Source organism: Hyperoodon ampullatus (assembly GCF_949752795.1).
Source record: "Hyperoodon ampullatus genome assembly, chromosome: 7".
Taxonomy (NCBI): domain Eukaryota; kingdom Metazoa; phylum Chordata; class Mammalia; order Artiodactyla; family Ziphiidae; genus Hyperoodon; species Hyperoodon ampullatus.
The window spans coordinates 78046740-78061143 of NC_136920.1; the positions used below are offsets into that span (position 1 = coordinate 78046740).

The 14404-nt window shown below is 51.2% G+C and overlaps 2 protein-coding genes across 2 annotated transcripts in view; one reads left to right on the forward strand and one right to left on the reverse strand.

Moving 5' to 3' along the window:
• Positions 1–14404, forward strand: part of LOC307055622 (BCL-6 corepressor-like) — a 792095-nt gene that overhangs the window by 309061 nt on the left and 468630 nt on the right.
• On the reverse strand, positions 7117–12714 carry LOC307056595 (NUT family member 2G-like; the record flags this gene model as incomplete). Its single annotated transcript, XM_079709428.1, has 6 exons — positions 7117–7935; positions 8457–8573; positions 8983–9278; positions 9729–9901; positions 10942–11070; positions 12029–12714. 6 exons carry the CDS (start codon positions 12712–12714, stop codon positions 7117–7119), a joined length of 2220 nt encoding a protein of 739 aa, XP_079565554.1.

Here is a 14404-nt window from a genome sequence, read left to right on the forward strand (position 1 = left end):
TATTTGGAAATTCTGTTATACTGTATTTGCCCATAACAAATAAAATAGAAATTGTTTCAAGTCTTTGCAAATAAATTTAATACAGGGTATTAAGAACACCAGTGATGAAACTTCTGAGAAGTAAAGAAGGGCCACCTAGATAATGGAGTGATTAGTAGGAGCAGGAATTTACTTGTACCCCTATGCTGGAAAGGCAAAGTTAAGGAGAGGGTTGTAAAGGAGTCCAGGGCCAGGTTAAATGATCATCAATGTCAGACCATACCAGTTCTGTCTCATTGGAGTTGGAGCCGTGGAAGTTACACATTTGCTGCTGGAGAATCTTCACAAAGTAGAGGAAGAAAGGGAGAAATCTCGTAGCTTATCCCTAAACTCCCATATACCATCAGTTGCTTCTTTTTGGCTGCACCTGATCGAAAGTAAGCTGCCTCTATGAGTCTGCTATCATGTGATACAAAACAGATTCAAGGGCCTTCCCTGGTGGCGCAGTGGTTGAGAGTCCGCCTGCCGATGCCGGGGACACGGGTTCGTGCCCCGGTCCAGGAAGATCCCACATGCCGCAGAGCGGCTAGGCCCGTGAGCCATGGCCGCTGAGCCGGCACGTCCGGAGCCTGTGCTCCGCAACGGGAGAGGCCACAACAGTGAGAGGCCCGCGTACCAAAAAAAAAAAAAAAAAACAGATTCAAGAAGGCACAATGATTAAATTCAAGAAAAAGCAGTCCAAAACTAGTATTTTTGCTTGAATGTTGTGCAACAGTCTGTTTTCTGTATTTTTTCTAACTTTATTGAGATGTAATTGACATATAGCATTGTGTAAGTTTAAGGTGTACAACCTGTTGGTATGTTACATGTTGTGAAATGATTACCACAGCGGAGCTAGTTAACACAACTCCGTTACCTTGCATAAATACCATTTCTTTTTTTTGGTGAGAACATTTAAGATCTACTCTCTTAGCAACTTTAAAGTATATAATACAGTTCTGTTAACTGCAATCACCATGCTGTAGATTAGATTCCCAGAAATTCATGTGCTAACTGGATATTTTACCCTTTGGTCAACATCTCCCCATTTCCGCCAACCCCAACCCCTGGCAACAACTATTCTATTCTCTGTTTCTCTGGGTTTGGCTGTTTTAGAGTCTACAATTTAGTTATATCATACAGTATTTATTTTTCTCTCTCTGACTTATTTCACTCATCATAATGCCCCAAGGATCCATAAATGTTGTTGCAAGTGGCAGGATTTTCTTCTTTTTCATGGCTGAATAATATTCCATCTATGTACATACCACATCTTCTATATCCATTTATCCATGTATGGACACTTTGGTTGTTTCCATCTCTCGGCAATTGTGAATAATGCTGCAATGAACGTGCGAGTGCAGATATCTCTTTGAAATAGTGATTTCATTTTCTTTGGATATATATATACCCAAAGCAGGATTGCTAATGTATGGTAGTTTTCTTTTTAATTTTTTGAGGAGACTCCATATTGCTTACCATAGCGGCTGTACCAATTTACATTCCCACCAACAGTGCACAAGGGTTTCCTTTTCTGCATCCTTGTCAACATTTGTTACCTCTTAGTCTCTTTGACGTGATATCTCGTTGTAGTTTTGATTTGCACTTCCCTGGTGATTAGTGATGTAGAGCATCTTTTCATGAACCTGTTGGTGATCTGGATGTCTTCATTGGAAAATTTTTTATTCAGTTCTTCTGCCCAAGTTTTAATTGAATTGTTTGAAAATCTGTATCTATCTATATCTATATATCTATATATAGATATAGATATAGATACAGCCATTGTATGAGTTCCTTATATATTTTGGATATTAACACCTTATCACGTACATGATTTGCAAATATTTTCTCCCATTCTGTAGCTTGCCCTTTCATTTTGTTGATTGTTTATTTTTCTGTGTAGAAGCTTTTTAGGTTGATGTAGTTATATAACAAGTTGTATAACAAGTTGTATATAACAAGTTATATAACAAGTTGTATTTCTCTTGGTGATTTTAAGATTCCCTTGTTATCTTTAACGTTGCCATTTTAATTTTAATATTTCTTGGTATGGATCTCTTTAGGTTGATCTGCTTTGGAGCTCTCTGGGCTTCCTGTATCTGGATGTCTGTTTGTTTCCCCAGGTTAGGAAAAGTTTTCAGATATTATTTCTACAAATGTTTTCTGCCCGCTTTTGTCTTCTCCTTCTGGAGTTCCTATAAGGTGAATGTTATTCCATTTGATGTGCCATAAATCCCTTAAGCTATATTCATTATTTTCATTCTTTTTTCTTCCTTATTCTCTGATTGGATGAGTTCCTCTGACCTGTCTTTGAGTTCACCTATTCTTTCTTGTGCTTCATCTACTGTATTTCTAAGTTCAGTTATTGCATTCTCCAGTTCTGTGACTTCTATTTGGAACTTTCTTATATCTTCTATTTCTTCGTTGAAGTTCTCACTGTTTTCATCCATTTTCCTTGTGAGTTCAGTGAGCATTTTTATGACCATAACTTTGAACTCTTTATCAAGTAAATTACTTATGTTCATTTCATTAAGATTTTTTCCTGAGGTTTTATTTTGTTCTTTTTTTGGAGTATAGTCCTCTCTTTCTTCATTTTGCTTGACTCTCTGTGTTGGTTTCTATGCATTAAGTGAAATAGCCACATCTCCCAGTCTTGAAGAGCTGTGTGACAGACAGATGAACCTTGTCATTTAACCCTGTCTACTCTTGGTTGCCTCTCAAACCTTTGTGATTGTCTAAGCAGTTTATTTTTAATAGACCTGGCACACCATCCCAGCAGTTGAGGGTGTGCCAAGACAAATGAGCAACCCAAAGTGGAGGATCTCAGGCAGCACCTAGATTCAGGTTGATAGGAAGCCAGAAAACTTGGTAACAGCTTTTAAAGAATGCAAATATATTTAGTCTTGTGAGATTGCAAGTGTAAGCCCTGCTGCGCCCCAGAAGCAAGCAATCTGAAGGTGTTCCCTGGGGAGCAGTCACAAGAAAACAGTGCTTCAGATAAGTGTACAAGCTCCATTCTGGGAGATACCAGTGAACTGTAGTAAGGCAGAGTGAGGGTGGAGAGATGGCACCCCCAGCCTACCTTCCCCGAGAGCACATCCGTAGCCTCTAGATGTGTGCTGAACCTGAAGCCTGCTCTTAAGTCTTGTCCCTACTAGCAAATAGGCCTTTTTCATGTAAAGGCTGGGGCTGTGTCTCAGTCTGATGTGTAGTGGTACATCCTGGGGGTGGTATCCTGCCAAGAACTGTCTCTCCAATTGTTACAGTCCCATGGGACCCAGAAAAGAAATCCCTCCTGGCCTCCAGAGCCAGGTGATCAAGGAGCATCCCCTGAGTGGAGGCCACAAAAATGGGATCTCCTGTCTTGGAGATTCTGGCTCTCTGGAGCACATCAGAAGGAAAGTGTGAAGATGATGCTTACTGGCTGAGTGAGACGGTGGGAAGAGTGCAAAGATGACACCATTTGAATAAAGGGAAAGAGGGAAAAGAAAAAGAAGAAGAAAATATATATATATATATAGCAAGACAGAGGAAGAGCAGGGAAGAAGGAGCCAGCTGGCTGGAGCACAAAGTTGTCACCTGCAGGAAAGGAAAAAGGGGAAAAAAGATGGCACCTTTCAGTTTTATCAAGGCAGAGAGAGAGCAGGAAGATGGCACCCGCCAGCCTCTGTCCCTGGGGAGTATTCCAGCAGGCCCCTGTTCCTCAGATGAATGCTTTAAAATTGAGAAGTGAGTCTCTTTCACAAAAAGTCAGAGTGCTTTTCAAAGGGCTGCTTCTACACTTGGCCCTGGGACAGGTGAGTCTGTGCACAGGCCCTTTAAGAGCTGTTCCTCAGTTCACCACAGCCCTGTGGGTCTCATGGGATGTGCCTTGTTGGTCTTCAAAGTCAGATGTTTTGAGGGTCTATCTCTCAGGTGCCAGCCTTAAAATTTGGAGTGCCCAATGTGGGGTCCATACCCTTCACCTCTCAGGAAGAAGCTCCAGGTTTTGAGTTCCTTCCTAATTGTGTGTCTCCACACCAAGGATGGGGTTTATGGCAAAATTGTGTCTCAGCCTTTCCTACCTGTTTTGATGTGGTTTCCCTCTGGTTTTCCTGATGTGAAGGGGTTGCTCCGCCATCTTTTAGTTTTCTTCAGAGGAAATTTTTCCATATGTAGCTGTAGATTTGGTGTGTTTGTGGGAGGAGGTGGGTTCAGGATCTTCCTATGTTGCCATCTTGAACTGGAACCTATTTAATATGTTTTAAATTTTGGTTTTCAGTCGTTCAGTTTGTTACTAGTATATGGAAATATGATCAGTGTTGTGTATTAATGTTTATGTATTGATTTTATATTCTGAGATCCTGCTAAAGCAAGTTATTATAATTTATTATGAGTCTACTTATACATTCCTTGGAATTTTCTATGTAGACAATTATGTCATCTGTAAAGAATGACAGTTATATTTCTTCTTTTCTAATATGTATGCCTCTTTTTTCCTTTTCTTGCTGTACTACACTAACTAGAATCTAAAGTACTAAGTTGAAAACTAAGATAAGAGTGGACATTCTAACCTTGTTTTTGAACTCAGGGAAAAGCATTCATTCTTTCACCATTTCATGTGATGTTAGAAGTAGGTTTTTTGTAGATGTTCTTTATTAGGTTGAGGTAGTGACCTTCTATTCCTAGTTTTCTGAGCATTTTTAATATGAATGGGTGTTGAATTTCGTTAAATGCCTGTTCTGTATTAATTGGTGTGACAGTATGTGTTTCTTCTTTAGACTCAATATGGTAGATTACATTGATGATTTTTTACCATTGAAGAAGGCTTGCATCCCTGGAATAAATTCCACTTGGTCATAGTCTGTTACTCATGTGGATTCTGATGGTAGGTATTCTTGTGGATTTCTTCTAGTAGGGTAAATTCTGGTTCCCCAAAAACGTCCGTGTTTAACCCCTCCTATGACAATATGTGAACGTTACCTTGTATGGAAAAATGGACTTTGCAGCTGTGACTAAGTAAAAAATGTTGAGATGAAGAGATTATCCTAAATTTTCTGGGTGGGCTATATATAAACACAAAGAGCTGTATAGGAGGGACACAGGAAGAGTGAGAGTTGGAGAGACCATGGGATGAGGGAAGCAGAGATTAAAGTGATGCACTTTGAAGATGGAAGAAGGGACTAATTCCAAGGAATGCAGGCAGCCTCTAGAAGACAGAAAGGGAAAGGAAACAGATTCTCCTGTAGGGCTTCCAAAGGAACAAGCCCTGAGACACCTTGACTAATATCAGACTACTAAGCTGCAAAAACTTTCTTTCACAAAGGGTCAAGGAGGGCTGGGAGCACATATGTGCTGTCCACCTGGACAGAGGGGGACCTGTGAGGCTGACCTACAGATACTGTGGAGGTGGAGAGACATGAGCCCCTTTCTTCTCCAAGCTCTTTGCAGGGTCCAGCAGAGAGTCATGCCACCTGTGGAAGCCTGCGGCCCCAGTTTTGCATGCTGGTGGTGTAGGGGTCATGTTCAGGGAATCTCTGTTGTCCTAACACCTGCCTGGGTCCTGGGGAAGGAATCAGAAGTCAGAAGCAGGAGAAGAGCCTTTGGCCAGCAGGGAAGGGGGGGTGAGGCCCAGGGCAGGTCCATAAAAGATCAGAGCATCTCAGTGCTTTAGGAGGAAGGGGCTTCAGAGGTGGGCCAGCACAGGCTGTGACAGAGGCTAAGCAGACTGGGAGGGGAGGCACTTCTGGGAGACAGCAGGGGTCTACTCCCTGCCCCTCATTGTTTGCTCATCTCACTCTAATGAGGGGGTCATTTCCCCTGCTCTGATGATTCGAAGTCTCTGCCGGCACCCACAGGACAGTGACTGAGGCCTCCACACTCCTCAGCATGGATCCCAGCTCCCACTCAGATCTGGGGCCACAGACACCTCTCCCACACCCTGCTGCCCCTGTGAGCAAGCTGTTGTTGTGAAACGTGGTCATAGTTTGTTAGGAGGATCTGTTTTCTATGGGGATACAAACCAGTGTTGATACCAATACACACACATGTCCAGCCATGGGTGGAAAGGGAAGGGACAGTAGTTCTGGGGTGTCTTTGCAGACCCGTAGGCCCCTAACGCCAGTCCCCACAGCCACAGCCAGATGGGTCCTCCTCCCTCAGTTGAACGAGATGCTGCTGCACAGAAATCCCACAAGTTCCACAAAGGGGCCCAACTGTCATTTCCCTTATACACACCTTTAACGGGTGCCCCATGAATTTCCCCACACCCATTCCCCTTGTTGCATCCTCATTGGGATTAAGAGGTAGCTGCCTCCACCACTCTCCACATTGCAATAATCCCAGTCGGACTAGAGGATGCTCCCGCTACGATGAGGCAGACAGTCCTGTCCCCATGGCCAAGACTTCGTCTCTGGTCAGGCCACCCACACAGGAAACCCTGGATGAGCGGAGGGTCATCCCAGCGCCGTCGTCTGGCCACATGAGGAAAGCAGAGAGAAGCTCCATAATGACAAGGGCTGTCTCCAGGCTCCATCCTAGAAACTGGTGAGTGTCCAGAGGGCTGAAAGGCACAAAAGCAGCTCTGCCTCCCCAGAAGGTTCGGGGATGCAGAAGATGGTACAGATGCCCCAGAAGGCCCCTAGCCAAGCAGGCGTTAGAGAAGGGGCTGATGAGGGGGTCCCTGGGGAAAGTGAGAGCTGTGCGTTCCCAGGGGCAGCCTGAGGAGTCCTTGTCTATGTGGAGGAAAGGTGTGGCCACCTGTAGACCCAGAGCTCCTGCGACCTCCCTCATCCTTCCTTCCTCTCAGGATCGCTCTCTGTGGAGCAGCTCAACACCAACAAGATGACAGTGGCCTGAGAGCATTTCCCACGAAAACGATCTTTGTTCACAATTTACATACATCACTCCAAAGGTCCTGCTCCCACCCACACCTGGCCACACCCACCTCCCCCACCTCCCTAACCCCCCACAATCCCGCTCCCCCTCCCCGCCCTGGTGGTCCTGCCCCCTCCCTTCCCCCCACATCATCCAGGATCAGCACTGGGAGGAGGAGGAGCCCCTAGGCTCCCCAGGGGGCTGCCCTGGGGCCTCGCCCTGGAGGGCCGGCCCAGCTGTTCCCTACTGGCTGCAGTGCTTCTTCCTCCTCTTCCCACGCTTCTTTGTGTCAAACGGGTCACGCTTTCTCTTTCTCAGCTGTGAGGGGCGAGCCAGCCCCAGAGCCAAGGCTGGCCTCCCAGAGACGCCGAGGCCGGCCCCGGGGATGGGCAGCTTCTCAGCAGCGGCTGGGCCTCCACACAGAGCCCGCTTCCTCGACTTGGGAGCGGCTGGTGGAGCTGGGCTGAGGCCTCTTCTCTGAGAGGAGGGGGACTGGGGAGCACTCTGGGCCCCCCAACCTCCAGAGGAAGCCAGGGCTGAGACATGCGCAGGACTGAGGGACATCCCGAAAGGCACCAGTATATGCTGAGAGTCTACGATGAAGACGCTTTGGAGCACCTCCTCATTCTCACTGGACCCGTCCCTGGGCACTCGGGCCTCCCGAAGAGGAGAGGCCTTTCTGAGAACAGACGCATCCCTGGATCTCAGTAGAGGGCCAGTGCGCCTTTGACCCTGGGGAGGGGAGAGCCGTACGGGCCGGAATATAGAGAACTCCTGACGTCCTCCAGAGGGAACAAAGACTTTGGGCCTGCACAGGGCAGTGTCTGTTTGGATGAGCCTACGAAGAGCCTCAGAATCAATCTCTGGTGGGCAGGCTTCATCACTGACCCCTAGATGGGGGTCTTGGTCGTGCCTCTGGGCACCTTGGCCGGCGTCGGACTCAGAAGGACTTGAGGCCATTCCGGGTGCCCTGTGACTCGGGGCCATTCCGGGTGCCCTGTGACTCGGGACTGCCCGCACACCGTCGTCCTCTTTCAAGGCCAGGAGTCGTTTCTGCACCAGCTGGTAGGAGAGAGGAGGACAGTGACGGCTCCACACACACGTGTGAGGGGAGGAGCACTGGGCAGTGGGACAATGGCCCTGGGGGGGGAGGAGGGGACGGGCGACCCCAGGACTCGAATCCAAATTCAGACACTGTGGCAGTCCTGCCATCCTCCTGCAACTGATTCCCAGCTTTGTGACCTTCCCTCCCCTCCCGGCTCCCCGTCCTCTCCTTCCTTTCACCCTGCACTGCACCCACCCCAGAACGGGCCCTTCCCCATGCCAGGCGTCCCAGGCAGGGGAGGGATGGACAGCGCTCTGTGGCCCTCCTGTTCTGGGGCCCTACCTCTCCCCTGTTCACTGGGGTCCCTCCGTGCCCTGGTCTTCCTGGGTGTCCCTTGTGTCCCCTGTTCTACCGGGGATCCCTCCCTCCTCTGGCTCCCCTGGGTCATCTGGGTTCCCCTGTCCCCTGGATCACCTGGGGTCCCCCTCCCGTGGGGTCCCCTGGCTCCCTGAGTGTCCCTCTCCCTCCCCTGACTCACTTCTTCGGGGGTGAGCCCTTCCTCCTGCTCCAGCTCCTTCTCTAGGGCCAAGAGATCCAGCTGTGGGTCTGGGGAAAGCAAATCTGCCAGGAATCCAGGGTGAATGACTGCCTCCACCTAGAACAGAAAGAAGAGGCTGTGAGTGAGCATCCTTGGCCAGGAGTGGCCTGTGAGACAAGAAGGCCAGGAGGGAAAGTGAAAAGCAGAGACCCACCCCACTCTCCTCCACAAGGCGGGGATGGTCAGCGCGCACACACACACACACACACACACACATGCAAACATGCACATACACAGTCACACACAAAAGAGCACATATACAGAGGCACAGACACAGACACAAAGGCATACACACAGTAGACACAAACATATACACACAAACATCTGCGTAAACCTCCCCTAACACCAGGCTCAGGAACAAGGAGCTGAGCTTAAGTCCCAACGGCCTGAGCAGAACCCAGATCTTGGGTGCTGAGAGTTCCATGCCCTGGCATCTTGCAGACCCCAGTCTCCAGGCCTAGCCTACTTTGGTGACAAAGTCCTCCTGGGAACACAGCTTGTCGATGTAGCTTAAGAGATCCGGGTCCGAGTAGGTGCCGTCCTCTTCCTGCTGCAGCTCATGTCCGTCCTCTCCCCGTTCTGCATCTGAGTCGCCTGTGGCTGAGTGGACGGGCCCCACCAGCGCCTCCATGATGTCCATATACTCCCTCACAGCCTCAGGTGGAATCTCCTCGGGTGCCTTGGGCTCCGGGGGTCGTTGGGACCTGTGTGGCTTCGGGCGGGAGGGCTGGGCGCTGGGGCCGGACATCCTGGGAGCACAGGCTGAGGCAGAGCAGGAGGAAGGGAAGGAAGGTGAGGGGCTCCCGGTCCACCTCCTGACCACCGGGCGCACGCTGGTGAGGGCATTGTTGGGGGACATGGATGTGGTTGTGGGGGGGTCAGGACCACCTGAAGCTTCATGCACAGTTGGAGGGGGGAGGTAAGGGGGCATCTAAGAGAGTCACGTGTAAGGAAGTGGGGAACCTCCAGTTTTCCAGGGGTGTCCCCGTCAAGCCCACTTCTTAGGCAGACTTTGTGTGCAGTCCTTTGACAGGGAGGTGTGAGAGAAGTTACAAAATTGACCAAGTCAATACCCCGTAGTGACAAAGGGCATCTGAGACCCCACCCCCCCACCCCCCGCCTCGGTGGCTGTTTTGCTTGAAAGACCAATGCCCCTGTTATGAAGGAAGATGATCCACATGGGAACAGTGGCCAACCCTGGGCCCCTGTTACCTGTGCGTTCAACTCCAGTGGGAACCTGGGTGGCTGGCTGAAGGCCCACTTTCGGGGCTGGGGGCCCCCGAGGATCCAGCTTCGGTGGAGCTGGAGGAGGCAGGCCCTGTGCGCACTGCATCCACTGCAACTGCTGAATCTGCATCTCCTCCTCTGCCTCAAATTCCATGAACCTGGGGTGTGACGGAGGCACAGGCCACCCTGAGAAAATGGCCTGGGTTCTGGAGCCCAACAAAGGCAGCCAAGAATGAGGGATTGGGAGAGGATGTGCCTTGGGGCTGTCAAGGCTCTGTGAGGTGCTGTCCACAGCAGAGAGCTGCTCCTGGAACTGATACAAGATCTGGGACCCTTCCTGCCTCACCAGCACTGGAGAGCATTCAACAGCATAGAGCCAGGTCACTGCATTGAACCAGGTCAACGGGACACGTGGCTGACCCAGGGGGCACCCTCCTCATGCCCCCCATCCAGAGCCACATGAAGGGCTGACAGCCAGAGGCTGGAACAGGCATGTGTTCCCCACAGGGATCCTTGCCCAAATCCAGGACCCTGGGTTGGGACTGAGAGTTCTGGAACGTAGACCTGGAGACAGGGCTCAGGAGAGGCTGGACGATGTGGATGCTGAGCTTAGAGGACAGGCCTTCCTTTCCTCTGAGAGGTGCTTGTTTGTTTGGTTTTGTTTCTTAAACCAAGGGGATTACCGTGGAGCAAACACTGGAAGGGCCAGAGACCCTTGGGCTGATGACAGCTGGCTTCCCCAGCCTCTTCAGGGATGCCAGGGTACCCACTCAGGCCACTTTTCGTGAGGAGGGTGGATCCCAAATCTATGTCAGTGGCTGCCAGCCAGCCACCACTAAGGAAGCAGCAGGCTGGCGGGTGGAGCTCTTTCCCCGGCCCAGCCCATATGGCCGGAGTTGGACCCCTACTGGACTCACAGCTTCACCCTGCCCCGTCCTGAGACCTTCCTGTGAGGGCAAAGGTAGGTCAAACTCAGGGGAGGGCAGAGCTCCTGGTGGAGGAAGGACAGAAGACCCAAACTCTCAAGGTGAGGGAGGGGTTTCTGGAGGACTGTAGGGCCTCTGGGCTGCGGGCCCCCCGTTCCGAGCGACAGCCCTTCTCCTTTGTCCTCTCTGATGAGCACCCCCACGGCCAGACCCTGCCCTCACCCGCTCGCCTCACCCTCCACGCAGCCCCTGGGCCCAGGACGCTGACTCACTTTTGCGCCATCTCGTAGTAGATCATCCGGTCAGAGTTGCTAATGTGCTGCCATTCCTGCACGGCCCTGCACAGTCCCTCCTCCAGTGTCATGGTGGGCTTCAGGCGGGCCAGGGATCGGAGCGCTGGGCTGTAAGCACTCGGGGTCAGTCTCTGTGCCCAGCCCAGCCCCCACCTGCCTGACCCCACCCACCAACGTGGACCACACATCACTCAACACAGCATGACTGAGCAACAGGAGAGTGAGAGGCAGGTGTCTGGGAGAGCAGAGACAAGCCTTCCCGGCTACTGCTGTCACCACCTCACACTCACTCGAGGATGACCATCCAGTCCCAGGCTAGAGCTGGGACACTGTGCCTTGGGGAGCTCTTTTCCTCTTCAAGGCTGCCTTTTCATAATAAAAATCACCATCATCAATGAGGCGTGGCATGTGCCAGGCAATCTGCTGACACTTCATAGATTAGCCCAAGGAGTCTTCTGCACGGTCCTCTGAATGAAGTGTGATTGGCCCCTTTTTACGAGGGACCGGAGGTTTAGGATGGGAAATGCCTGCCAGGCTCACAACTCTAGTGGGAGAGAGCCCATGCCCTTAGGAGAGCTCTACCATCACCCTGTTCCTAGTGGAATTCTCCACATCAACAAAGTCGAGGCGTGCATGAAGCACTCTCCTGGGCCCTGTGCTGCTCTCCCTTCTCCGAAGTGACCTCCCCCGGCCATGTACACTCAAGTGCTGTATGAAAGGAGACGGCAGCACAGGAGAGTGTGGCATCCACTCCTTGGCTCCTCAACTTACACCACGACCCTCTCTGACTGCAAGTCTTCAGGCCATATTACCAGGAGAATCGTGGAAGAGCAAGCTGGCTAGACTCACAGGGGGATGGGGTCAGTTGAGATAAGGCACATTTCAGTCATGATGTCATGGACTGGCAGGCTCGCCCGTATGACCGACAGTGTGCCTTCTCGTGGCGTGGAGATCGCCCTCACACCTTGCTTCCAGTATCCCTAGAAACCTAACCTGCGAGTCCATCCCCAATTCCTCTTTATCTAAGAGCTCCGATAAGCTCATGAGCCCCTGAGCGTTCACTCACATGAGAAAGCAGGAAAGAGCTTCTGCATCAGGACTCTGGGGAAGGTGTCTCCGGGCCAGTGGCTTGAGGCGCTGCCACCGTCGGAAGTTACTGTACACGCTCTGGTGGTTAGAGCAGTCCTCCTGCGAGGCATAGGGCTGGTTGGTGTCCAGGCTGCCCTCCCTGGAAGTGCCATGTGGCCATGGCCCAGAGTTCACTGGGTGAATGTTAGGGGCCATCTGGGCAGCTGGTGGTGGAGCTTGAGGAGGAAAGCCTGGGGTCCAGCCTCCCTTGCCAGCCTGAGTAACTCCAACAGCTGGAGCAGTCACAATGGTCTCCATCGCAGGGGTTGCTAAGAATATGGGTGCAGGACATGCAGCACTCCCGCTGAGGGCCCCTGGAGCGCTCCAGTTGAGGGGGCCCTGAGGAACGATAAAGGTCTGAGTCTGGGGGGCCTGCACTGGCCTCCCTTGTGACCTGACTTGTACAGTGAAGTTGCAAGCCTCAGGGGCACTGGGGCCACAGCCACCATTAGCCACCAAAGGCATCCTGGGGAAAGCTGGCAGCAGCAGGCTGCTGCCAGGAGGGAATGCGGGGGTGATGAGAGGTGGCAGGTGCTGCTCCCAGGGTGGCCAGTGCTGGGCGCCAGGAATGGGTGGAGGAAAGGACACTGCCATGAAAGTAGACAAGGAGGCACCGGGGTTCATGGTGACATCCGTTCCCAGCACTGCAGATGCTGTTGAGGCAAAGGAAAGGAGTGAATGGAGGAGGAGAATGGGCAAGTGGGACTGAGGCTTTCTGTGGCATCAGAGTGTAAATCTCCACAGATGAGAGACTCTTGGACAAGGGAAACTGCAGCGTGCAAATGTCTTCAAGTGATTTTCATGCCCTGACCTCCAGTTGAGAATTATTCCACTGGTGACCCCACGCCCATCCACCAGGCTCCCTGACCCCTGCCTGCCGAGAAGAAATTGCCTCAGCAAGCACTCACTTGGAGAGCCTCCCTAAGGCACACCCTGGCACCTAAGCCTCACAGGCTGTCTCCCAAGACCTGGAGCTGTGTGGACATCCGCTCTGTGAGAAATGCCCCTCAGCCGGCGTACTAGCAGGTGGGGCCTTCTGCAAGGTAAGTTCTAGGCCCCCAAAGGCCCTTTGTGGACAGGCACTGTGTAAAATATTAGGGCCCCACCTCCTCCTCAGTCCTCCTTTTCCTGATGCTCAGTATAAATCCCCTCTTTCTTTCCTAGCCTCCCAAAACAAAACAAAATGCTGGAAAATATCTCTAATGGAATCCTGATACAAACCCATGACACTGGCCCAGAAAGCACCTGCATCTCAGAACAACCCACAGCAGATACGTAACATGGGCCAGGTCCTGCCACCCCTTCCCCAGTGCCCAGAGTCACTGTCATCAGTCAGGAGTTCTGTTCCTAGGGGCTTGGGGTGGTCTGAGAAGTAGGCGCGTGTCCCTTAGATTCTGTCATTTCACAGCCAGTGATGGCTGCAGAGGATTAAACAAGGGCCAGGGAATTGTCATGTTACATTGGTCGTGGGAGTATAGACTGCCTGTGGTCCTTCCCCTTCCAGCTCCCAATAACGGAGAGACAATCTGAGATGCAGGCATAAGCCAGATGCCATGGCGATCAAGTTGTCTGAAACACATCCCCGTTCAGGAGAAGAAGGTACACACCACGGTGCACCTAACTAACCAGAACAGATGTCATAGGACGTTTAATAGTAACACAGAAGATCATCTTCCTGATCCTGGGCTACACTCCTTCCCCCTTTAAAAGAGGAAGCAGCCTTCATAGACATTCCACCCGAACCAACCCCACTCCTCATCTGTTCCCTGTCCATGAAGGAGTGACATGAAATAGGAACAAACTCTTCCTCTCAAGGCAGCCTGAGGGTCCAGCATGAGATACTGGACAAGATGAAGTAGGTCTGAAGTACTGCCATTCCACAAAAGGAAGAACAATTCAGAGCAACTCAGGAACGTGAGCCCTCTCTTGGCTGAAGTTACACGTAACGGTTGCCCATCCCCTGTTGAATCCAAGGCAACAGTTACCTGAACTGACAAGTGAGCTCTGGGCTGGGAGGAGTGGACGAGGTGTGGGCTGCGGCAGTTAGAGTAACCCCCTGCCTAGCTCTCGGAGAGGACACTTCACTGCAGGTGTGGCCACACACAGCCCCATTGAATAGTTTTCTCCCCAAGACCATCTCTCCCCACGGCCCCCTGAGATACAGTATGCTCCTGTTCAAATCCCTTTGAAAGATATGGTGAGGCAAGCTTCAGGTGCCTCAGGAACACACTACAGCTCTAGGCTTTCCTCATGACCCTCCCTGTGTCACCACCAGGACATCACACACATCCTTACACACACGTTTCAAAGTGGC